Source organism: Varroa jacobsoni, unplaced genomic scaffold, assembly GCF_002532875.2.
Source record: "Varroa jacobsoni isolate VJ856 unplaced genomic scaffold, vjacob_1.0 scaffold_233, whole genome shotgun sequence".
NCBI lineage: Eukaryota > Metazoa > Arthropoda > Arachnida > Mesostigmata > Varroidae > Varroa > Varroa jacobsoni.
In genome coordinates, this window is record NW_019213135.1 from 1,371 (window position 1) to 25,896 (window position 24,526).

The window sequence follows — 24,526 nt, forward strand, 5'->3', positions numbered from 1 at the left end:
TCCGCTGCAAGATGATCTATTTGTTGCTAGGAGGCCTATTTAAATGGAGCATAAAGTAAGAGCAAAACTATAAAATTAAAACCAACGTTATACACGGAACAAACTATACTCGTATTAGTTTCAAACTGCCTTTTCACTCTTATCTATCACTACATGATCATAAGTGTCTATCTCAAATGTACCAACCACACCAACCCCGCGATCTCTCGTCGTGAGAAAGCCTTTCGCTCAAATTTAGATCGATGCGTTCATTCGATCAAAACAATCGGCGCTAGCGACCTACTGCGGCTTGCCGTTTGCAATTACACTACTATTATTATTGTTTTTATTATGACCCACAGTCAGCTGAGGCGGCAGGAAACAGCGAACATGGCGACCACACGCAGTGGGTGAGCGAGTGGAACGACTGCTTTGCAGCCGTTGGGAAAGAGAGTTATCAGCCGACAACCAACAGGGACTAGCTGTTTAAAAGTGTAGGTCCAAATAGAAGTTTTAAAATCTATCTAAAATCTAAACACAAGCTTCGACTGCGTGTGGGCTGTAAACACCGAGTGCGCAGCCGTATTGTGTTCGATAAAGCTCCCCTGCGCCCCTGGCGCTCGGTGCGCGCCGAAATCTGGATACACCTTACTGTTCGATCACACCAGGTGGGGGAGGGGGGTAAGAGGGGTCATCATATTCATTACAGCCTTTGGATACGTACGCTGTTGTCATGTGTCTGTTGATAACTTTAATCGGCTGCCCGTGATTCGTTTAGCACACGATACAAGAAGCCGTGTAGTTGTAAGACAGGCTTGTTATTGATGAATCTGTTTGCATATCAACTTATGTTTTCGCAAACTCAGAGTGAAGTTTTACGTGCATACGTTTTCGTGTAGAATTATCAGTATATCACATATAATGTGTGAGAATTTGATTCACTAGTCGAAACTATCAAAATATTGAAGCAATGCCATTTGAAGCGGATGAACGCTCCTTGGCCCAGGATCGGGAGTTGATTCATAGGTTGGCTCAGAAGTCAGATGAGCTTCTCTCAAGGCTGGCAGAAGTGACACCTTCACTCGAACAGCTGACGACCGAAACTGCTAAAGTAAATCTGATATTTCGAAATGTGATAGGGGATTTAAATGCTTTGTCGGAGAAGCGTTTCGTCGAGAATCGGGTTGAAGCAGTTCACGAGAGGAAGATACCGCCAGAGCCAAAGGGCCCGCGGCCAGCTACTGCGGAAGAACTACGCGAGGCTGTTCAAGAGGGCCTCCAATCATTTGGATTACTTCCAGCTGGCGAGCTTACCGACATGGAGACCGGTTACGAGTGCTTCCAAAGAGAGCGACCATTCTCATTAGTGATCGGCACCCCACGGTGGCTAGAAGAGGATCCCCTTGGTAGAGCGGAAGTACCTGAAACGTCAGGTACATTTGAGGAATCACTGTTGTCAGAGGCTATTGAAGATCTGATATCACCAATTTCACTACCGTACGAGATCGAAAAGGCAGCTGATGCGGCGGAGTGGTTTGACCGTAGCCGCCAGGGAAGGACTTCGAGCATCAGTACGCCGAGTAAGTAAGAACAGCAGTAACAACAGTTGTATGTAAATACCAGGATATAACGCTGGCCGCGGTGCTAGATAAATTATTGATCAACGTGACCAACAGCGTGTTCAGGTAGTGGCATTTACAGGCTGCATTTTTGGAAAGCAGTACAAGCCAGGTTTCCAGAAACTGTGTACCGAAAGCAAAATGAATATTAAGCGAGACCTTATTCATATCAGTCTTCACTGATTGTTCAGTAGCCGCTTAGACTGAGAAGTAGAATTCTATGTAAACGTAAATCTTTTGTTTAGATTATACTATATTATACATATATATATATATATATATATATAAACAATAGCTAAATTACATGTCAGTTTAGCCTGCAGGTTATTTGATTTGCAAGGAAAGATGCCTTTGCATTATACGAATGGTGGTTCGCTTTTTCTCAATTATTATTTGCTTTCAATTATTTTTGTTAACTAAAAATGTTGGTTTTATATTTGAGAAGCCACCTTTGCCGAGGACTCTAGCAGTCTATCATCGGTGTTCGACTTCCCGCAGCGAAGTAGCGTGCCGACCATTTTACCTCAGCCAGGAAATTCGAAAGACACTGCTTCACCTGGAGGCCCCTTTGACGACGAAAGTGAAAACGATGGAGATTTGTTTGGTACCGTTCAGAAGCCATCCTTGACATATTGCGAAGTGAGTCAACAAAAGAAATCGGCTCGACAAGCGACAAAGGTCACATCACTTTTGGACAAGCAAGAGCCATTAGAAGCCGCCTCGATAGTATCTGCACAGTCATTTCTTAGTGAACTAAAATTTAAGACAACGCAAAGGACGAAGCAGTCAACCGACGCCGAAGAAGAACAACGTAGGAGCATCAAACATACCTCAGAAAAATCTCAGCCTACGGCTTTTGCGCAAGTTTCCGATGATCGAAAGAGAGATGTCTCCAATGAAATCACCCGAGATCACAACCAGGGCACAACCGCACCACCAACATTGTTCAGGAATTGCGAAGCGACAACGAAAACTGCATTGGCACAAAAGCGTCCCTCAATATTCGACAGTGATTCGGACTCTGACCTTTTGGCCCCGGTAGCGCCACCACCGAGTTCGCTGAACCTTAGCAAAACCACTGCAGTGGAAAATCCACTTTCCCAAACAAAGAACAAGTCTAACTTAACACTCGACAGTGATCAAGAATCAGAGAAGGAAATTACGCCATCACTGCTTCATCCGTCCATGCGTACCCTCAGCAATTCTGGTAACGAGCATAGAAATTCGATCATATATCGAAAAGACCTTCCGAAAAGGGGATTCCTATTTGACAGTGGCAGTGATTCGGAAAGCGACATATTCTCGAAGAAACCATCGCCCCTATTTAAGAAAAATAAAAACATAGCAGCGTCACCACATTCGGTAGAACCAGCAGTAAAGGCCAAAACAACATCTATTGAAAAAGAGCAAGTTCGTAAAAACGCCCTGCTTCCCGCGATACCATTTCAACCGACTACAGACAAGGATAGGTCCGACGAAAAAATATTTGGCTCTCGATTTTCCGCGCCGGACGCTAATCTACAACCACCTCAATTTACTCCTTTATCTTTAGATCCTATAGGAGCCACAATCACTGAGAAGGTGCATAATCTATAAACATACTCATTCTTTTTTTGTCTGCAAATATATTAATTTTGTAAATTTGAAAAATTTGATATTTATTTTATCAATTCAAACTCGTAGGTTCTTTTGAAGAGTTTAAACCGCGATATTTCAAGCGATATAGACGATGGGCTTATATATTTACTTATTTCTTATAGATAACATATCGCAATATTCCTATATTATGTGTAGCACGGTTAGACAGTTAGCATAAGATGTATGTGTTAAATATATATGTGAGCTAATACAGCGAATCCTTCAATGAGAATTGGCATATATAGAGCTGCATACAATTTTTCAGTACAGTGAACTCTATTATACTTTCTATTTCAGAAAACCATTGCAGAGCTTCAGTCTAGAGAGCATATACCGAAGCCGTTGGAATCTTTTGTAAAGCCTCCTTCCAGTGATTCTGATGAATCGGCAATAAGAAAACATTCGCCTGAGGTGGACAATATTCAAGATACAGACCACCAAAAAGTGGCATCAAAAAAACTAGCGCTATTCGATAGTGAATCCGACGATGACTCTCTTTTTGGTGACCCCTTAAAAAAGCCTACTGCTTACGAAGAAAAATTTCCGAGAATTGAAAGTTATTCAAAGTCAACGCTAGGTACTGATCAATATCTTTTTGTGAACTCAACTGTTAGATCAACCCTAGAAAAACAGATAAAACCAGCTACTGAAACGGTAGTGGAAAACAAGAAAGATGAAAAATCGGACCAGAAACAGGAAGAAAGCAATTTGAAGATGACGTACGAGAAGGAGTGCGTAAACAAAATTAGTGCAGCACTTCCTATAGACACAGTAGAGAGTGTAAGGCAAAAACAACAGCAGTCTGGTACGGTACCTGTTGACGGCGATACTCAAAGCGGCAACTCGTATAGTGAACGCAGCCGTCAAACATTACCTGATGATGAGTCTCCATCTAACAAGATGGAGAAGCAGTTTACAGAACAATTGACCTTCGATGAAGTCATGCTTCCGATTGCGGCCGTAAGTACCACTCCCATAGCCGACGAACTAAAACAACCGATCGCATCCGAAGATAAATCTCTGGTAGCGGATCAGGCCAAGCTTCCAGCCCCTGAGCAAGGAAATTCTTCACTGTGGAAAATTCCAGTTAAATCTTGTATCCCAGTAAAGATCAAACCACCGTTTCCCGTAAAAGTAAATACAACAAGTAAGAATATAATCAAAACACCAGCGGAAAATGAAGCGGGTCTTTCCCAAGAGACTCAACCTTACTCTAGACAAGAAGTTGAACACATCGCAGTGGAAAAAATAGTACGTGACGATACTTCATCGAACGAAACAACAATGGATCAGGATATCTCCTCAAAGGAAACAGGAAAAATCGATTCGGTAAAGAGGGTAGGAACCGGGCTTCCTGTAGGTTTGTTGCGAGGCCTTAAGTTAAAGCAGCAGCAGTTCGGCATAGCACCTCCTCAGCGCAAGACCCATAGCAGTGATTCCGATTGCGATAGCCGGTCAGAATCGGAATCCGTGGATTCGTCGATTGCAAAACCGGAGTCAGCACTCTTTTCTGGTGGCCAAACTATCGGAAAAGTTGTTGAAAACAAAGGCATAATAAACATCACAAAAAGTCGCGCAAAAGGTCCCATTGGACGTAGACTGCCATCCAGAACGAAAACCTGCACCTCGCAAGAAAACACTGATCAAGTGACAGATGAAAGTGGTAACTCGGAGGAATCCAAAAGCGAAATAATGGATGTGGATACGGAAAAGACTGACACCAGTGTCACTGACGGTGGCACCTTAAAAGCATCGCTCGGAAGTCAAGCGGACGTATACAGAGTAATTACTCCGTCAATGGACAAAAATTCAGATATATTTATAATAAAAAGGAACGAAAAGTTGACAAAGGAAAATAGTTTGCAGAGTGAGGATATCAAAACGGATATTCCGGCTCCGGAACAAAAACCTGCGCTCGTTTCAAACACTGAGTCTAATAGGCCAACAAGATGTCTAGCAGAGGAATCACCGAAACTATTTTCTTCGGACAGTGATGACGAACTGTTTGCCCCGCAAACGATACCGCAGAAGAAAACTTTACCAAGAGAAGCTGTTACGACTGTTACGAAGACGTTAACGACTTCGAAAGACGTACCGCCTTCAAAGTCATTTACGGATCCCCTTTCAGTACTTCCTGCCGGCGACACGGAAGTTAGTGCGGAGAAGAATAAACAAAGTGTGGCTGCTGGTAACTTTGCAGCAGCGACAAAAATAAGCAGCGCACCTTCGGATAAGAAAAGACTTATCAAAAGACAGAACATAGCAAGCTTGCGGAAGGCAAACATACCTTCAAGAAACGAATTATTTGAGGATTCCGGTGATGATGATGAAGACCTATTTGGTACAAAAAAGGATTTCAAAACGCTTACTCAAACAGTGCCCAAATCATTGACAAGCTTGTGCTTACCTCAGAACATTGGCCAGGCGACGACACCACAGAGCCAACTGAACAGTAAAGGCCTATTTGGTTCCGACTCAGATTCCGATGATCTATTCAGAAAGTGACTAGGGCGCTGACACTAACTGCAGAATGTATAACAATTTTCATATAAAAGCAATCGACAGCTAGCGGTTTATGAAGATGTTTATAAGTAGTCTATAGACATTGAGGTAACAAACAAATCCATATATCGCGTAGGTGTTGAATACCGGTTAAATCTTTTACTTGATAAATTCTTGTTATGTAATTTTCATGCATGATGTTTTTACTCATTGAATGAATGTTTCTGCACACGGCTATGTAAATGCACATAGTACCAAACACCCTTAGAGATAATATATATATATATATATCGACGTAAACTAAAACTTCATATTTTCCAACTCGCAGTGCCGCTCTTTGTTTTTGTTAACTACACCATTGCTTTTGAAAGACATTTGGACGACTTTGTCATTAACGCATCGTTCAGGCAAAACAATGTTGTGGACGTATACACTACATTGTAGATAATCATAGTGTCAGATGAGAATTTACTATAGGTAGTTATCTCTAAATAACGTAGAGCTGCAATAATTACACAGGCTTGAGTAAATATAAGTTGGCTTTAAAGAACGGCACGTAAATTGCTATTTTTCCTTTTTTGACTTATTTGATTTTACAATAAATGGTTATATATTACTTTCTCTTCAGCGCTTTCTAAAAAAAACAACATTATCATTTAATTTTATTAAACAATGAACTCTTTACGAAATTCTTTATGAACGAAAGCATTAGTGGCCTATACTATTCCACTTTCCTTTCTAAAGTTATAATCGACTATATATATATATATATTAGTATGCTAAACTGTTGTTTTCTACTGATAGTCAACGGTTTCCCCAATTTGAGTAAAGAGCAGTTATTATCGAATCCCTTTACGAGACTCGAATTTCTGAATAGGAAAAAATTATTTTTTGCTCGAAATTCTCGGTCAAACTTATTTTAAGTTACCATACAGCTTTCCAAAAATCTGTGGAAGATTTTAATTACGCTAAGCGGATGATCCTTGATAGTTTAGATAAGAACTCCAAAATTTGTGGAAATAACGCGAAAAACATCTCTGATAATCCTGGATGCTTGGTACAAATATGGAACAGTCAGTTATTTTGATCGTCTAGATATGCTACAAAGACTAGGTTTTTTAAAAGATTTCTGCAACTTCTTGTACCTTTTACGCCTTTTGGCTGTTTTGCTTTTTATTAGTCCATAATTTAAGTCCGTTGTTGAAGCTAATTAAAGCTGCAGTTAAGGTTATATACTCGACCATTAGAAATAACCTTTTCAGCACGACAAAGTAGATGTAGTCCTGCAAACGACTTAAAAGGAAAAGTCCCAACTTAAGGTGACTGTTATATATGTGGATTGAACTAATGAAATATATGGTTGTTATATATGTGGATTGAACTAATGACATATATGATTGTTATATATGTGGAGTGAACTAATGACATATATGATTGTTATATATGTGGATTGACCTAATGACATACATGATTGTTACATATGTGGATTGAACTAATGACATATATATCATTTTTCATCATTAGTTCAATAAACAGAATTACTGTTTGTAGAATTTATGAATTCAAGCTATATTGTCCATTCTATCTAATATATATGAACTACACACACGCACTAGCAACCACTTGCAGGGGCTCCACATAATATTTCTATCTTAATTGCGTACTAGTTTTCATATCGTTACAACAATGATTCTAGTAAAACCATTAACTCTGAAAGCTTTGAACTCGAGAATTTCAATTTTAAGCAAAGTTGAAACGTATGCCTAGAAATATTAATTAATAACTCCTAACTTTACATTTATAATATGTATACTATATATAATAGTTTATTTTCAGTATCAAAGGTGTCGAGGTTAACTAACTATGCATTTAAAATAGGTCAACACAAAACATTCCCAGATGCCACCCTTTAAGAGCAGATGTATGAGTTCGTGTCATCAGCAATTATCCGTAATACATGTTCGCATGTGTATATATCTACACGAATGCAGTTGATGTTCAATTCCTGAGCTCTGCTGATCCAATTCGAAACATTTATCTGACTTGACATGTTTCATTCGTATAGGACTCATGTCCAGCACTAATATACTATAAATTATTATTGGTATTAGCTTAATCCTTATTGACACCTCAAAAAAAAACGGTTGATACACAAGCAAATATAACTCGATTGAATAATATACATTATAATACATAATACAGTAACTGCTATCGTCCGGAACATGTGTTGCTGGTCGATTGCATCAGTACTACTGTGTCTGGGACAGCGGTAATATACAGACAGGAGACAACATCGGTTCTTCTATAATTTGCTTTTCATTGTTGTTCGTTTACAATTCGCTATTTTGTTCTTACGTCAGCAAAAGCCAACAATGAAGATGGCCAATCGTGACTCTCATTTCTGACGGAGGAGATTATGGAGCTTGAGTCATTCTGGTCATCTTTGCTTGTTAGACTTTTTGCTAGATTTTAAGATCCTTATATGTGCCCGCGTCTAGTAGTATACCCCAAGTGACTTGTACATGGATACTGCATCCCATGTCAGTTCCAGAAACCACCGACGGAATTCGAATGTCGATTCAAATACGTACAGAACATACGCCGCCGTTGGCAGGCAACATGTTTGATGTACAGACAATGGTTTAGAAACTGAAACTTGCATTGCCACTAGCGTCGGTTATAGAACTGTACTTTATATACTCATTCATTGACTAAGTACTTGTTTGTGTTTCACGTCAGGTAGCAATGACATGACATGTATACATAGCATGTTTAATAACATATTTCACTCGTAGAGTATTTACACTGCACGCTGAAGCACGGCGCGGTCTCATTGATTGAAACCATTACTATGTGACGAATCGCTCATAAACATAAATAATGGTTTGAATTGTATTAGAGCACATGCACACACACTAAGCCCCCTGAAAGTCTCACAGTAACATTGTTTTATAATTGGGCCTTTCCAGCTGACAGAGCTGTGCCTTCATATTTAAGCCTATGTATTTAAGCCTATTCATTAAACACCGGGTGAGTTTTATTACTTATTGCAATGGATTCTGATCTTACTTGATAGCCAAGAGGTGTCGTAGACGTACACTCAAGAACGTCTGGATTTCCTGTACATTCATGTACTAATCTCTGTATCTTTTAAGATCCATCGTTGTGCTTCTACTTCGCTGCAGCTGGCAGCAGTCAAAATGGTCGTCAGTCATCAAGCCGCCTACGCATCGCACGCCGTGTTCGTAAAATACACCCATGTTTCAGCTGTTAAATATGCTTTTTGGGAACCATAGAATGTAGCATTTTCTTGTGCGCGTCTCAAGTTGTCTTCGCCTTTTTGGCTGCATCCGATACGTCTTCTGACTGAGATTCTTGAAGGTCGTTAACACACTCTGGTAGCTCCTTTTCTATCAACAGCTTGAAATACTCCTCAAGTAGCTGTAATGGATATCATGATGTGAACCGGATAGTTAGATACGTCGACTAAATTTTTTATCACAGAGCTGGGGCAGGGTTAGAAGGCACATTTTGGATAAACTGACCCGATATATTTAGATAGATCATATCAGCCATTGACTTCCCGTAAGGCATAATGAATAACTAGGGTTTTCTACGAAAACTACATAGGTCTATATTGAAGTGGACCGGTTTAGCTTTGTCGTCAGATAGCAAGATCAAGCACTTCACAGCTGTTCGCTCCGCACGTGGACGTGGCATTAAATACTTACACCTATTTGCTCCGCGCATAGACGTGGTATTTACTCATATATTCATATATAGTTTTATGCCAAGTATTGCTGTTAGGCATTCCGTCAAGTGTAACAAGCAAACACCTTACCCACTACGTTATCACAGGGATTATTCAAAACTCTACAACTCCCACGAGACGCCCTCGTCCTGCGTTAGGTATTCTTTAGCTGCGCTGCGCATATATACGTCCGATATTTCATGCGCATGTTGAACGGGAGTCTACTATTGCCAAAGCTTACTAATGAAGCTTTGGCAATAGTGGACCTGATTAACTTCAGGCTTTGGACACGACCGAGGGCTTTCGATGATCCTGCGACAACAGGCTTACACAACAAGGACTCTCAACCTGCCAACCGCACGATTGACAAAAGGGATCAGATTGGTACGGCTGGATTCGGATTGCAAACACTAAACAACAAAGGAAATGGGTAGAAAAACCTTGCTCGGGAGAGGTAGGTAGAAAAACAATGGTCGAAGAGGGTAGGTAAAGAAATTCTGGTTGGGGTGGTAGGTAGAAAAACCTGGTCGGGGGCGCTAGGTAGAAGAACCCCAGTGGGGGTTGGTAGGTAGAAAAATCCTGATCGAAGAGGTTAAGCAGGAAATGTGAAGAAGATTAAGATGTGATTCAAAATTTGCACACTAATGCGCCGCAGAACTATTTTGTTACAATTTGTGAATATAATCCACCGAGTAATACCCAAAATATAATCCACCCAATAGTAAATGTAACCTATCCGATCGGTTTGTCGCTTTTAGGTTGGTCCTCATTTGCCCACCCAATAATAGCGGTTTGAAGTAGCATGCAATATTAGAGGTTATAAAAATAACTAATTTAAGTAGGCCTGTCTGACTCAAAACGAAGCGCCTCAAAGAGGGCACCGATGTGTGTGCCGAATATAAAATGTGGGGGGCACCGACTCGCTGCGAAATATAAAGTTCGCAATACCGCTTTACCATTCATCGTATTCTCTGACAAATTTTTATTAAAATTATATTAGGTGAAAAATATGCTTAGCGTTCGTTGCATGAAAGATTATGTTTAAACTAAAATATATCGCACTAACCTGAGCTTGTTTCGCTAGCGGTGACTCTTTCGCGTTAAACGTGTAACAATTGCTGAAAATCAGTTTGATGTCCTGTATGAAAGCGGCCGCACTCTCATAATGATTGAAGTGACTTGCCGAGAGCTTCTGTTTGACCGTCGATAGGTCCATCGGCCGCGTAATGATCTTGAAGTAGTTCGGGACCGTCCGGCTAACAGGAGTTTGGAACGGCGTTGACGAAGCGTGACAAAATAGCTGTAGTAGAATTTTCTCAGCCGTTTTCAGCTGTTTACCGCTTAGACCCACGGGTATTTTTCTCTTTCCAGTGCCATCTTTCGTGGCAGCTGGAGCCGGGTCATCCTGTACAGGCGTGCACAGTGTACATTTCCAGTCCTCGCTTGGAGTGGACACTAACGAAGGTACGTGACAATGAAGATGATAAACCTTCGGGCAAAGTCCACAGCAAAGGAGTTCTCCTCCGTCGTGGCACACTGCGCACCAGTCGTCGCTGTTATCGTTATCCTCTGCTGAAGCAGGCGGTCCCTGTGGATGGAGTTCGGCCGGGCTGACTCCGGTTGCTCTTCTTTCGGCTGCTGACGTTGACGCAGAGTTGCTCACTGAGCTTGACGTTGCGCTGGAGGGCACGGCGGATAACGGCGAGGGCGCTATGCGACCGCCGCTTGGCGGCTCCACATCGCCTGTTTACATGAACGAAAAAAAGAATAGAAAATTCAAAGCGATTATGTCTACTAATTAACACCTAATCATATAATTTATCTACGAAAATTTTAGATTTCTTTTATATGCGCGACAAGAACTATAACACGGATTTTTTTCACTTACCGTGTAATGTATTATTCTTCTTTATCACCTAAGTAGCCTCAAGTTTAAGCATGCTCGAAATGCGACTTATGTGTAGAATTGGCTTAAACTAAGGCGTCTTACCCGTAATCACGTCATCTTTATTTCCGGCGTCAAGAGGTGAAGTTGTTGGTGTCGGTCTTCGATGATGCTCTCGTTCTCGTTCGTGATCGCGATCTCGTGATGACCCAGACAGAGGTCTGTCAGAATGTTGTTGGCTTGAAGGAGGAACTCCTCCTAGGCTATGAGGTGAATTACTTTTACTGGACAGTGAAGGACTCGGTACCGAACGGCCATTGGCCATCATCCCACCAGCTGATTGTGGACGGCTCTATACAAAAATGTACAATAAATTAGGTATATTGTGAATTGACACGCATGAAAGAAGCGTATAGCAAAATTTCGTGTGCTGGTTGAATAGTGTCAAAAAGGTTTCAAGTGCCGACCACGTTGACTGGCACTGAATCCAACCCTATCTGTGATATTTCTGTGATATACCCCTAATCAAATGCAAAATGGTACAAACTTCTTGGAAAATTTATCACACTGATGCTGCTACGACCATGTAACCCCTGACCCTAAATACATACTCAGATCTACAACATGTACGTTACTGGAAAACAGTATTGCACGGCGGACCGACGAAAAGTTCTGGCCAAAATATAACGCAAAATTCTAAACGCACCTGTTGGCCGTTGAGTTGTGCTCGGAGACCGTGCATCGGTGCCCCACGTAACGAGGACATGTCGAGGATATTGCCGACATTTGCCATAGCGTCGAGAATTTTCGGCTCAAAGTTGAACTTTATATTAATCTCAGCCTTGCTGCTGGGTAACTGGACGACCCGTTCGATAAGCGCGCCCATATGGCGTTCCATAGCCTGCTTCGAGTGCATAAGCGCTAATTCGCTGCCAGTTGAGACAAGATCGTCCACTGTCGCATGACAGTCGAGCAAACGCTTGCACAGCTAAAATAATAATAAACGAAAAAGTAGATGTGCAATAAATCTTTACTTTCCTCAAACTGATATCGATATTATGTTCAGCATAAAAATGTTAATAATCAATAAAAAATATTAATGGATCTATCATTTTGATCAGTTGTTGTTGTATATTTTACTTAAATATTTTTGTAATTAAATTAGTTTAGTTCGGTGCTGCATTACTCACTTGAAGAAATTCGTGACGTTTGTAACTGAGCGCGTCTCTCTTGTAATTGCAAATGTCCTGAACCTCCCGGATGAGTTTCTTCGCTCGCCCGTTGATTAACGTTATAGCCCGCACGGCATAGGCTCTAATGTCTGCCACAACCTTCGATTCAGCCTGCGCAACGGAAGCATGATAAGTACATTGGGAATTCTATTAAACTCGTCTGTTCGCCTTTACTTCAGTAACGCTAAAAATTATACTAAAGATATTAATTTTAAATACCACCTCATTCATCACCATACTCAATTTTTTGTCGGATTTAATAGTCTTATTTATTTTGAACAAATTTAACCAGATGCAATAGATAATAGCTTTACGGACTTTGTAAGTCCGCAAGGCTATTAACCTGGGCGTTGGCTTCTTGGCATTTTTCCAGTGAAGCGACATATTCCCGCACGAATGCCTGCTTTTCAGCGATACGCTTCTGCAATATTTCAAGTTTCTCTTTTTGCGTCTTCCAGGCGGCAACAAGAGCTAAATAGTCCCCGTGGTTCTGGTGATCCTCGAGTTGACAATCGCGACACGTAAGAGCCGAGCATTTGCTGCAGTAGAATTTTAGCGGTTCTTTCGGATGTTTTGTGCACATCTGGTATCGCTGTTTTGCCGCGGCCTTCAATGCTTGGCCTGCCTGTTCAGTTGACAGAATGACATGGTCTTTGGTCACCTTAACGCGTTGGTGAGCCGAAATACAAGCCGCACATAGCCACTCTTCACAATCCTTACAGTAACTACAGACAAGAGAAGAAAGCACAAAGATACATAGTGATTTTCGACCTTCGTAAATTACAATAGAACTTGACAAGGTTCAAGCTGTGCAAATGTATTAGGCTGTTAAAGGCGAATCCAGCGGACTTTGACATTAAATAACTTCTAGACTGATTGGACTAGAACAATGATTTTTTAATGTGTTAGAGATGTTCTCCTTTACTTTTGTACACTTGTTCTCTCGCTCCCAAATTCTGGATGTATATTTTCGTATCACTCGCTTTCCTATATGTAATTTTTTTTACGGGTTTTTGAAGTAAAACGACAGTAAGGTATGTTTGCCTACCAGTTGACTTTTTTACGGCATGGCAAGCTCTATAATCCTACAGAATTGGATTGGAAGGACAAGCGGACTAAAATCAATGTTGGATATTTCTTTGCTCAATTCAGGAACTAACTGAAGTATAACGATGGGATCATCATGTAACTAAACTGCGTGCTTTCAATCGTCACCAACGGTTTAGAAGCCTTTTGAGGAACTCGAGATAGCAGGGCGTATTTTTAATTTCGGCAAGTGTTTCATAGTAACAGAGACTCTACTGCAAGTAGAACCGTCACCGTAAGTGCTAGATAATACTGCCACCAAACTCGATTCCTTTCTGGCGCGACACCAGTCTTCGCCTAATCTTTCCTACTAGTGGTGAAGACTGAACCATGCTTCGTCTAAAATTTACCGTATGCCTCAGGCGGGTCTTTTTTTATTAAAATTCCGCGAATTGCATCTAAAATTCACCGCAAGCATTTCTAACTGGCCTAATGTCAATCCACGCAGAACACATTTTTCACTCAGTCTTTACATTTCAGTAATCGAGTCACAGTTCTACACAGCTTTATGTGTAAAACGTCAGTTTGGCCGACGTAACCCTTAGGCTTTACTCTACTTTCGCGAAAAGCTTCTTCAATTCACGTGCTGTGCAACGCTGTGGCCTTCGGGGCACAATAACTTCGGATGTTCGGGACAGATACTTGTGTTTCTGAAATAATTTCTGCTGGAATAAACTTAACTAATTTTCACTCAGAAGTTTCTAGAAGTCAGGGGTATTTACATGCAAACTCCGTCTTCTACCGAGGCATAGTTCAAAAGTTATTCAATGTTAAAGTCCATCGAATTCACTCAGAGCAGCCAAATATATTAACCTAAAACTGAAGATACATACCCTCCAGCGGCGACGTTTTCGTCACATGAAGTGCAGAGATTTTTCGGCCCGGCCTCTTCCGAGCCTGCTTCCTCTTCGGGCGAATCCTTCTCCAAACGTTCGAGAAGCACAAGATGGCGAATGGCAGCACTCGGCGGGAAAGCCTGCTCGCAATGTCCACATTGTACCTGTAGTGAATGGACACATTAGTTAGTAAGTACATATCCAACAATCCAATTTCCTATCATCCAAAAAAAAGTTTCAGCTACAGGATCTTTAGCGCCACCCAATACCGTCCATTACTTACGACGATTTTTTGAAGCTAATGTCTTATAACTGCCAGTGTGTACGGGACTTCGCCAAAACTGCATACAGGAACCGAATCGTTTATAGCACATTAGCTGGCAAGCTTGTGTTCGACCCGGTGGTGGCCATGCTCTAAAGAAATATCAAGCTATCTTGCTATGAAGGATGAAATGGCCGGTCAATTTTTGCTACGAGAAGCTACCATGTATTATTCCGATCCGCAGGACTTCTATCTTTTTGCAATTGGCCAAGCCGTCGGTATTTGGTTTCTGCCACCAAGGCAATCAGTTACTTTTCAGAGAGGCGTCCAAACAACGACCCGGGAGCATTATCCATAAATGCGGCGCTAGTCAGCGGACAAAACCGTGCAACACCTGCCCCAGGCGTCTTTTCTAAAAGACAGACTTCTATTTTATGGGGCCGGCGCGTGCCCCTAGGGAGGCGCCTCCGTCGGTGCTAGAGAGCGCAGACTATTGTACTCGTTTCGTTTATCTTTTCATTGCTATTCGCCGACGTGGTAGAGGTCCTTCCCACCCTTCAAGACTGCTACGGGTCGATGGACGCAATCTACATATGACGCCAGCTACTTGCGGAGCCGTTGCGTGCGGCATTATCTGGCACGCTCTATCACCTTCCATATAAAAATTGCCATAGTCCACCCACAAGCGAACGAATTGATGGCGCGGGTGGTTTGGATGGTTAGAAAGCGCCCCTTCGTGCATCTCCTGAAATCGCCCGGCTTCTCCGTCTTCGCGATGCTCGCAGTGGTCGTCTTCATAGTAAATATTACAGTCAGCGGAGTCCTAGGCATAACTACATTCGATTTTGTTCAAGGTCGTGCTGTTAGAGGAGCCGCCGGAGTTGCGGTGAGCCCAAGGGATTGGTCGTTTAATATCCAAGCTGTAAGCAGAGACCCTTGTCTGCATTCGCCAGGGAATGCAGCTCCTTAAAAAATAATTCCCATATCCTTGTATTCTCGCGTCTTCCACGCCAGCACCTTCACACATCACGGAACGTGCCGCCATGGTTCAACCCAAGGTGTACTCTCAAGAAGCGAATTGTGCGGTACACGTTGGCTGCGGCATGTCACGGCCAACATACGAGATATCCGGCGAGATTTGGCGAATGATGAAGGCAATTCGCCCGGTAGCGTACATGAGTGAAACGGACGTAGATATTATATAATTATAATAAATGTATCTTCGGTTCCGGCCAATCTTTAATGTATAAGATTATCGCGCCAGCCGATCATTGGTTAGCCTCCTGCGGTCGAACCTCGTCATTGTAGCACTGAATACATATATATGTATATAACACTTAATTACAAACGTAGTGTAGTGTGTGTGGTTGGTGAAACTCCACCGAACGACTCCTTGGTCTCTCAATTAGAAGTTCGGTCGCCTTAGCCACTGCGTCATATATATGCATATAAAAAATCAATTTCGAGACCTTATAAATCTCAATCCATTAGCGTATTTCACTAGGAATTTGTAACACTTCAAGGGATCCACGGTATAATTTATTGCGGACAAGCTTTGGCATCTCGTGTCCTTTTATTAAGAGCGGTAATAATGGGAATAAGTTCTTTTGATAATCTTGTGGCTAACACGAATTTTATGTTCATATAAAACAAGAAAAGCGCCATAGAATATTATTTTTTCGTGACATCAAGAGCATTAGCGTTGATAGCTTATCAGAAGTTGTTTTGACACTTGCATTTCTAAAATCATAAAATATCCGTTTGATTTGAGGGATTTGATAAAATATTTATCGGATACTTTATCGCTATTACTACTATGTATTACTACAACTACCAAACTGAATTAAAATAAAACTGAGTCGCTTATATGTAGAACAGTCATCCCAAACATTACTTCAGCCTTTAATATCAAATTAAACGTCTGGTTTCTATGAGTCAATAGATAAGGTGCACGCATTAGATGAGTCATTTTGCCAATGGTTACACAAGTAGGTCTGAGTCTGCCGAGTCTGAGAAGCCTATGTACAAGAAAATGTGTTGTTTTATTGTTTTACACAATACTACGATGAAACTAAGCTAAGTTTAATTTACCTGGGATAACTTGTTGTGAACTAAAGTACACCAGTTTCAACCATGCTTTCAAGATCGACCGCGTATTTAGCAAACCAGTTAACTGGCCATGCATTAACTAATTGTACCAGCAAAAACCACATCAAGTAAACGAAATTATATTCTATTTCGCCCATAATCCAAGTTAACAAATTGTCCCCCGAATTGCTGGTGTATATAGGCAATTAACCTCGTTTCGAATATGTTTAATGTCTCATATTTATGGTAATACACGAGCTACACAAAAATAAGCGTTATGAGAAACCATTGATTGCTCCTCTGTCCGCGCGTCGGCTTCCATAGCCCGCGCATAACTTGAAATAAAAGAAATTTAACTTCAGTATTTGCAATGGCCTAAGAGCGTACTATTAGGCAGGTTCACAGACGATTATTGCAAAAAGGCTGGAACACCTATTGTAATAATACAGTAAGTTTCTTTCATGGAATACGCCAATGATAATAATAAAAACAGATACGGCGTTTAGTGCTCTCACGCATCTCATAAAACATTTCGCATCAAGTGCGCATGATTTAACTTACATATGTAGCACGTCATGCTACTGACTATCTAAACGACGTGTGCTGTTTCAGTTTGTCATAATAGCCGTCATCGTTCCGTGTGTGACATTCGCATTTTCGCTTACCGTTAATTGATCGTCGGGAAGACACGCTTTGCATGCCGTATGCAGACACGGCAACAGAAACGGTTCGGATTTAATGCTGACTTCAGCAGCACATACAGAACACTTTTTGACCAAACCTACTGGCTGGGGCGAGGCAATGCCGACCGATTCACTGTCTGCCATCTCGTTCTCCTTTGCTCCTTTCCCCGTCGATTGTAGTTGCAGTTCCCAACTGACCCGTCGGTTGTAACCACCTGGACCCGAGCTCTCGTTATGACCTGCTCACGGTTTATTGTTTGCCCCGTACATGATTTGTGACTGCAGAGTAGCGAAATTCGCACTCAGCCAATGAATGATCTTAAAATCCATAACAAATTGCACCTTTGCCATGGGCGTCCCAGCTAGCTGGAGCTGGCTGTCAACATATAACGCTTGAGTGATCTGTAAGCCGTTTGTAGTCGCACAGAACGTTGAAAGAAAAACACTAACAGGAGAAGATCTTTTGACGCCGTTCAGCCGTCAATTCGACACGGGATGAGTACTGTATTAGTTACCATCCATCGACATGATAACGATCACGGTCGGCACCTGCAACACAATGCACACACAAATACTCGCTATCTGGTAGTCACTTCGTTCACACAAGTGCAGCAGCAGCTGCTGCAACTGCTATTACGGCTGTCTGTGTGTACTGCGGCTACCAATAACACTTCTCCCCGCTTATGTTGTCATCGTTGCTGTTGCTCTACTGTGGTCAAGGTGCCGCACTCACTTTTCTGAACCGTCTGCTGCTATGACGACACTCCCGGCAGAGAGGCTGATTTTTGCTTAACGATTCAAGCCCAGGTCTGCAAATAGCGCCAACTGTTGTTGTTGATGTTGGGGATCCTACGCGGAGGAGGTTCGGATATGAACCTTAGCAAGCCTTCTTCTAGCTCGTCTGCTCGATCCCGCGACGAAGTCATCGTTCGAATCATCTAGATCCATGTTAATGGTTTTTTGATGTACTCTAATATCGTCGAATGTGTTTCGCCTTACTGTGTAATTTTTTAATGATTACTATTTGATGGTTATCAATTGCAGGAAATAGAACGTTTTGTGTACGTTGAGAGCATTTCGTTATCAGTGAGCATCATATCATGAAGATAGAGAGTCACTCATTGTACAGAAAAGAGATGAAATTCACTTGGAACTCATAGTAACAGGCACGCAACCAAACCGATAGATTCACCGCGAAAGATGGCGAATTTGCCTAAAACTTAATAGCAAATAGCTAAGATATTATGGATTAGCTGAAGCTGCGCATTTTCGCGATATTGTAATGAACATATCTTTGACGAACATTTCAGTTACGTCTGTGGGCATTTTAAACAAAGTGCTTATTTGAATATTATCGTTCCGTTGAGTTTATCTTGTATATAAGGTGCTTTCACTTTTAATGTATATTCGTCTCGGTTGTGTTTAAGTAAAATGAGCCTTTTATAAAAAAAATGAGACTAAAATGAGATTTTTACCTACCTAGTCAATAAAATAGTGCATGTATAAATATGTGTTTGTAATATATTTCGTGCGTCGCAATACTCGGAAGCAAGCAACAATCTACATTAAGAAGGCTAGGAAGGTTAGCTACATTTATTTTGGACTGATAGCCTATATTGCAGATTTCTACCGAAAATAGCTCTATGCCACTATGCAACCGTAGATTTAGAATTTGACTTCTGCCATACTGTTGTGGATGAAGGAACCCACCATGGTGTCTTAAGAAGCTAGCATGATAACACATGAAAATGTTTAGAAATGAACTGACGATAAACAACATAAGCTGCTGCATTGATGATAAATGTTTAAAGCTCACATACAACAGCAGGATACGATTGGACACTAACCTGTGAAAGTAATTGCACCGAAAGTTGTATTGGTTTTCGGCCATTGAGCCAATAGCGATTTGTAGAATTGCTTTTCGAACAGAGGTACTATTTTTAGATACTGAACAAAGTGTGGAACTACGAAATTAGTTTTTGTCTTGACTACCGACCAAGCGGTTCCATCAAATTAGCCAAAAATTCACGTTAATCAAAGGAAGTGAAGGTAAATAAATTCTTACGGGATAGCTAATCAACGCTAAAATGAGTGTACTACGGAATAAATTTTTGGTCGGTTTAAGCAACGGAAAGTCGCGGTATTGCAATTTTAACTCGAATCGGAATGAGATGCTTTGAGATCCTTTGTTTCTCCAGTAAAATACTTCGGCATAACACGATACAATTTAGATTGTCATTGTACTAGTTTCGCGATGTGGCTCTTCTTAGTTGTTTTGTACAAGATGCTTCTGAAAACGCACTATGTCGATTCGAACGTCCATATGTAACAGAGTTGGACTCAAAGCAGAAATTACCAGCCTCCCGGCGAGACACGTAGCAAACGAAATTACTGGAAAGACAAAGTTGTGTATATTCAGACTTTTCCTAAGTCGAGTTTGTCTCTTCTTGCAGTTGTCCTTCAAAACTACGTATGTTGAATATCACGCACGAAGTAGTAGTTTATTTAGAATTCGCGGCGACAACTACCTTTTTATATTTGTCAAAAATAGCAAACGCACTGAAAATATTTCATGTATATGGTCAAATATAAACCGAAAGATATTTTTTATCGGGCAAAGAAAACACAATGAAGATATTTCTCAAGACGTTTTTTATTACCCACACATCTTTCACGTCACTTACTTTTACACCTCCTCCCACTATGCATTCTCGCTTGCTGTCATACAGTAAAAATAATTTGATAATACGGAAGCACAACTAAAGATGTAATCATTAGCATCCTTAATGGGGTCCCAGGGTTACTTCTTTGCCTTTTTCTTTGCCTCCTCTTCGATTGGTGCCGGCTTTACGAAAGGAATCTTCTGGCAGTATTGTTCAGGCATCCATGACCGAAGAACCTCAGGCACTCGAATACCATCCTCCTCTTGGTAATTTTCAAGTATACAGCAAATCACGCGAGTTGTTGCGCACATCGTCGCATTCAGCATATGTACGTACTGTGCCTTCTCGTTCATTTTCTTCGTCTGCCCATAACGTATTAGTAAGCGCCTTGACTGATAGTCCAAACAGTTTGAGCACGATACGAGCTCTCGGAAGGCTCCACTGGCTGGGAACCACGCTTCAAGATCGAATTTTTTGGCCGCGGCATTGTTAAGCGCACCTGACACTATATTTACTATGCGGTACGGCAGGTTCAAGGCTTGGCAAAAGCCTTCAGCGTTGCCAATCATCTCATCGAATGCTTTCCACGATTCACCATCATTCGGTGAGGTAATAACGAATTGTTCAACCTTTTCAAATTGATGAACTCGGAAGATGCCGCTTGTATCTCTTCCGTGGGAGCCGACTTCTTGACGGAAACAGGTAGACAACCCGGCGTACTTAATCGGTAGGTCCTGTGGAGCAAGCCATTCGTCCCGGTGGAAGGCACATATTGGCTGCTCAGAGGTCGCTATAAGGTATTTCTCGTCCAGTTCTTTCTCGTCAGCCTTTTCACTGCCTTTGCCGATCACTTTATACAATTCTTCATCAAATTGCGAAAGCTGAGCCACCTGTTGCATAACAGCTTTTCTCATGAAGAATGGCGTATACAAAGGCGTGTATCCCTTCTTGAGAAGTGTCTGGAGAGCCAACTGAAGTAGTGCTTGTTCGAGGAAGACAGCTGGACCTATATCAACGTAAGTTTGAACCTTATAGCAGTAACGATATGAAAGTTCCGTTTTTTTCACGCGTTTACCAGTACGTACACCTTTTAGAATCCGCCTCTGTGTCACTAGGTGACTTCGTAATAAAGCAATAGCACCATATAACTCTGGTAGTAGAGCCCATTGGTAACATTGGCTACTTTATACGTTTGTTGGTTATACCCACCTTTTAAGAAATATCCACGGCCGCCAGCAACAACAGTTCCTCGTTCACCGTCCATTCCATCAATCATAACGATTAGGTCAACGTGCGAGTATTTCTTCGTTACTGTACAATTTCCATACGTTCTGATGACTTCATTGTTGTCCTCATTGTCTGAAATAACGACTCCTTCGCCAAGCCAATTGGCGACCTCACGAAGATTCTCATTGCGTTCTTCTTCCAGCTCGACCAAACGCTTATTTGTCTTTTCAATGGCGTCTGCCACCTTTCCGACCAGCTTTGATAAATTGTAATTACACAGAAAAATGTGTAGTGTTAGATATAAGGCAGTGTTATTGGTAAGGAGTACGAGTAAAGCACTCGGTAAAAGGAGTTAAACCAAAACACAAAACAGCGAAAAACTTTAAAACTGAAATCACAAACATGCGTTAAAGTAGGCATTTTCAGTGTGTTTACCACCAGTGTGTGATACCAGTGGACGTGTTAATATACTTCCGTTGACAAGCAGGTATTGAGAAAGAAAACAGCTTTATAACATGTATTCAGGGTTGCTTTAGCACTAAAATTCACTATTACACAGGCCGCGATGTGGTGCTTGCATTGTCGAAACCTTATGCGCACTCTTCGAACAGAAACAACATCGTATATTTTCAGATTTGAATAACGTTATATATTATATAATTAAGAAGCTGCCTGAAACTCAAAATATGAGTACAGATTTCAATATATAGTTCTTTAGAAGCGTTACATAACACAGTTTGCACCACAAAATTGATCTGTATGAATACTCACGGATTTTATCTGGTTGACAGTAAGTGAACGAATGGTGTCCGCCTGGAGTTCGTGGCTAAATGCGAAATCGCCGGAAATGCATGCTTCGCCTTCAGGCTCCTTTTTCTTTTTTTTTTCCCCGATCGCCTTTGAGCATGTGTTTCTCAATCGATTCCATTCGTCGAGGATAAACCGTTGTTGTCGCCATTCGTTGTGAAGCTCAACGACCTGAAGTGAATACACAATAAAAGAACTTCAGGAAAGCCTCAAGTAGTTACACTCGTAAGCGGCAACAATGAGCTAAACCTGTATAGGAATCTTATATGATAGTGAAAATATACGGTATCAATTCCTAAGCGTTTTGTCGAATTTCAATGTAACATCGTAACTCATACTGGGTAATACTGTCACCAAATTTTGATAATTAGTTACATTTGATTTTGCTGTATACCTGACGCTACGGGATTTCGTTAAACGAACGAAATTAAATCTTAAAATAATCTTCTCCTCAAATGTTCTGGTCACCCGCAATCGCCCTATAGTTGTACTATACAAATGTGATTTTACATGTTAAAGGTTGACGGGAACGTTTACCAAGTCGCGCATAGGAACAGCTAAGGTTTGCTAAATTGTGTCATCAAGATCCATTTTTGGATTTGGCCACAAAGGCACAAATCATTTACAATCTATTTCCTTTGTGTTAATTTACACCCCCCATAGTGTTGATTTTGGACGTACTTAGGTAGCTTGACAACTAGGCGCTTAAATCATAGTGACGACTGAACAAAGCGGTTGGGATGAGACTGTTATACGTGTTTATTATTACTATTATAAACACATACGAATCGTTTTAATACAGTAAGAATAGACAATGTGAAATGTTCCGAATTATTATCTTTGTTAATTTTTTTAGTTGTTCGTAGGTTTATTTGAAAAAGGATATGCAATAACCAATGGAAACTAGAAGCTCCACCAAGTTTTCTTTTTAACCATAGAACAACAGCTGTAGTGGTGTTTTATACAGCGTGGCATTTCCGTTTATAAAAGGCTTTTAACATCTCTGAAGGGAGATTGAGATTATAACAGGACAAAATGAAAGTAAATCGCAAGACATATCGTTACTCAAAATAGCGTTATCATCTAATAAAACGATTCATTTCGGCTATGCTATTTTTATATAGTTAGTAAGTATTACATAAATCGACGCAGGCGGATGATGACTAGGGTACGCTATGCCTACACTTAATAATAATAATAAACCTAAAACTAAACAGACGCAAATCAATAAATGGTTCTATAGCTCAATTATAATATGCACCGGTATTTCTTTCCAGCCCAATTGTTTGTTTCTAACTACACCCATATGAATTAAAGACCAGCCCAGTTGTCTAGATACAAGCTGGCGGGCTGGCTTACTCCAAATTACGTCAGCTGCAGTCGAAAGCGGTCTTCTATGAACCATTCGAATAACAGGAGACTATGTTACCTTGTCGACGAGTCCGACGTCTTTAAAGCGATTTGCTTGGTTTTTGCGAATCCTTTCGGCAGATCCACCTATATCATCACGAAAATCATCGAGTTCCAGCACCATTTTCACAAGCGTAGCGCACAATCGGCCTGCTACAAAAACACTTTACCTTTAGATCTGTCCAGCCGGTTCAAAACGTGGCGCAAATCAAGCAAAACACTTGAGGGTAGATGCCAAGCGAGAACCAGCAAATGTGCCCAGTCGTACTCTGACTAGATGCGCAGAGGGTCGACTTATTGAGTGAACCGTTATAAGGCGCCAAGTGTGAGACGGAATGTCCATAGTTGCTCTCCCGTAACAAGAAAAGAAATGGAATGCACGTCCATGACTTGGAAAACAAGCTTTGCAATACTCTACAAATAGGCACATCAAAACAAAGACGATTATTGAAGAATCAGAATTGACTGATTATAAATACACATTTCATGTTAAAATTAATTTATAACACTTTCGCCATTTTACAGGTCGACTCTACTCTACAGGAGAATTTAAGGTTCCCGAAATTTTCTACTGATGTACATAACAAACTGGTCGCTGGCTGGGCGGGATGTGACTCGCTGACGGGTTCACATTTGTAAAGGTTTTCAATTGAAGTTAAAAACAATTTTTTCATAACTGGTTTAGTAATTTATTACGCTATTAAAACTAAAGCAAAAAAAAACTTTGCTAAAAGTAAAATATTTCTAATATGACACAAGAATATAGAAATGTTCGGCTTCCTTAAAGACCTGCACTAAAGGCGTGTATGTAGGCAATAATAATTGCTGGAGTGGCTCACATCGAATCAAATCGGATAA

General features: G+C 41.1%; 3 protein-coding genes across 4 annotated transcripts; 1 reads left to right on the top strand and 2 right to left on the bottom strand.

Annotated features, from left to right (window-relative positions):
* Positions 1-302: 302 nt before the first annotated feature.
* FAM21 (Family with sequence similarity 21) lies at positions 303-7,304 on the top strand. 2 transcript variants are annotated; one of them, XM_022855853.2, is made up of 3 exons: positions 303-1,559; positions 2,041-3,179; positions 3,534-7,304. In XM_022855853.2, exons 1-3 carry the CDS (start codon positions 950-952, stop codon positions 5,739-5,741), a joined length of 3,957 nt encoding a protein of 1,318 aa, XP_022711588.1. In that variant the 5' UTR covers positions 303-949; the 3' UTR covers positions 5,742-7,304. The 2 variants fall into 2 exon arrangements, with proteins under 2 accessions (XP_022711588.1, XP_022711589.1); XM_022855854.2 differs by having other exon boundaries at positions 2,044-3,179.
* Positions 7,305-7,529: 225 nt separating this feature from the next.
* LOC111273862 (E3 ubiquitin-protein ligase TRIM33) lies at positions 7,530-19,700 on the bottom strand. Its single transcript, XM_022855855.2, has 8 exons — positions 17,544-19,700; positions 14,526-14,692; positions 12,950-13,331; positions 12,565-12,717; positions 12,081-12,362; positions 11,480-11,726; positions 10,556-11,232; positions 7,530-9,179 (listed from the first exon to the last, which is right to left on the bottom strand). The coding sequence occupies exons 1-8, from the start codon at positions 17,703-17,705 to the stop codon at positions 9,060-9,062; spliced, it is 2,190 nt and encodes a 729-aa protein (XP_022711590.1). The 5' UTR covers positions 17,706-19,700; the 3' UTR covers positions 7,530-9,059.
* A 496-nt stretch (positions 19,701-20,196) lies between these two features.
* SerRS (Seryl-tRNA synthetase) lies at positions 20,197-23,899 on the bottom strand. Its single transcript, XM_022855884.2, has 4 exons — positions 23,688-23,899; positions 22,223-22,429; positions 21,434-21,707; positions 20,197-21,230 (listed from the first exon to the last, which is right to left on the bottom strand). Exons 1-4 carry the CDS (start codon positions 23,790-23,792, stop codon positions 20,362-20,364), a joined length of 1,455 nt encoding a protein of 484 aa, XP_022711619.1. The 5' UTR covers positions 23,793-23,899; the 3' UTR covers positions 20,197-20,361.
* Between the last annotated feature and the right edge of the window lie 627 nt (positions 23,900-24,526).

What these genes read in the sequence shown, in the direction of transcription:
- FAM21 (XM_022855853.2), top strand. Translation starts at nt 950, where the DNA reads ATGCCATTTGAAGCGGATGAACGCTCCTTGGCCCAGGATCGGGAGTTG. An exon ending in TTCGAGCATCAGTACGCCGA is followed by an intron (nt 1,560 to 2,040) that starts GTAAGTAAGAAC and finishes TTTATATTTGAG; the next exon opens with AAGCCACCTTTGCCGAGGAC. An exon ending in GAGCCACAATCACTGAGAAG is followed by an intron (nt 3,180 to 3,533) that starts GTGCATAATCTA and finishes TTTCTATTTCAG; the next exon opens with AAAACCATTGCAGAGCTTCA.
- LOC111273862 (XM_022855855.2), bottom strand. Translation starts at nt 17,705, where the DNA reads ATGGCAGACAGTGAATCGGTCGGCATTGCCTCGCCCCAGCCAGTAGGT. An exon ending in TTCCCGACGATCAATTAACG is followed by an intron (nt 14,693 to 17,543) that starts GTAAGCGAAAAT and finishes CATTCACTACAG; the next exon opens with GTACAATGTGGACATTGCGA. An exon ending in GAAAACGTCGCCGCTGGAGG is followed by an intron (nt 13,332 to 14,525) that starts GTATGTATCTTC and finishes TCTTGTCTGTAG; the next exon opens with TTACTGTAAGGATTGTGAAG.
- SerRS (XM_022855884.2), bottom strand. Translation starts at nt 23,792, where the DNA reads ATGGTGCTGGAACTCGATGATTTTCGTGATGATATAGGTGGATCTGCC. An exon ending in ACGTCGGACTCGTCGACAAG is followed by an intron (nt 22,430 to 23,687) that starts GTAACATAGTCT and finishes TATTCACTTCAG; the next exon opens with GTCGTTGAGCTTCACAACGA. An exon ending in CCGTGGATATTTCTTAAAAG is followed by an intron (nt 21,231 to 21,433) that starts GTGGGTATAACC and finishes ACGTTGATATAG; the next exon opens with GTCCAGCTGTCTTCCTCGAA.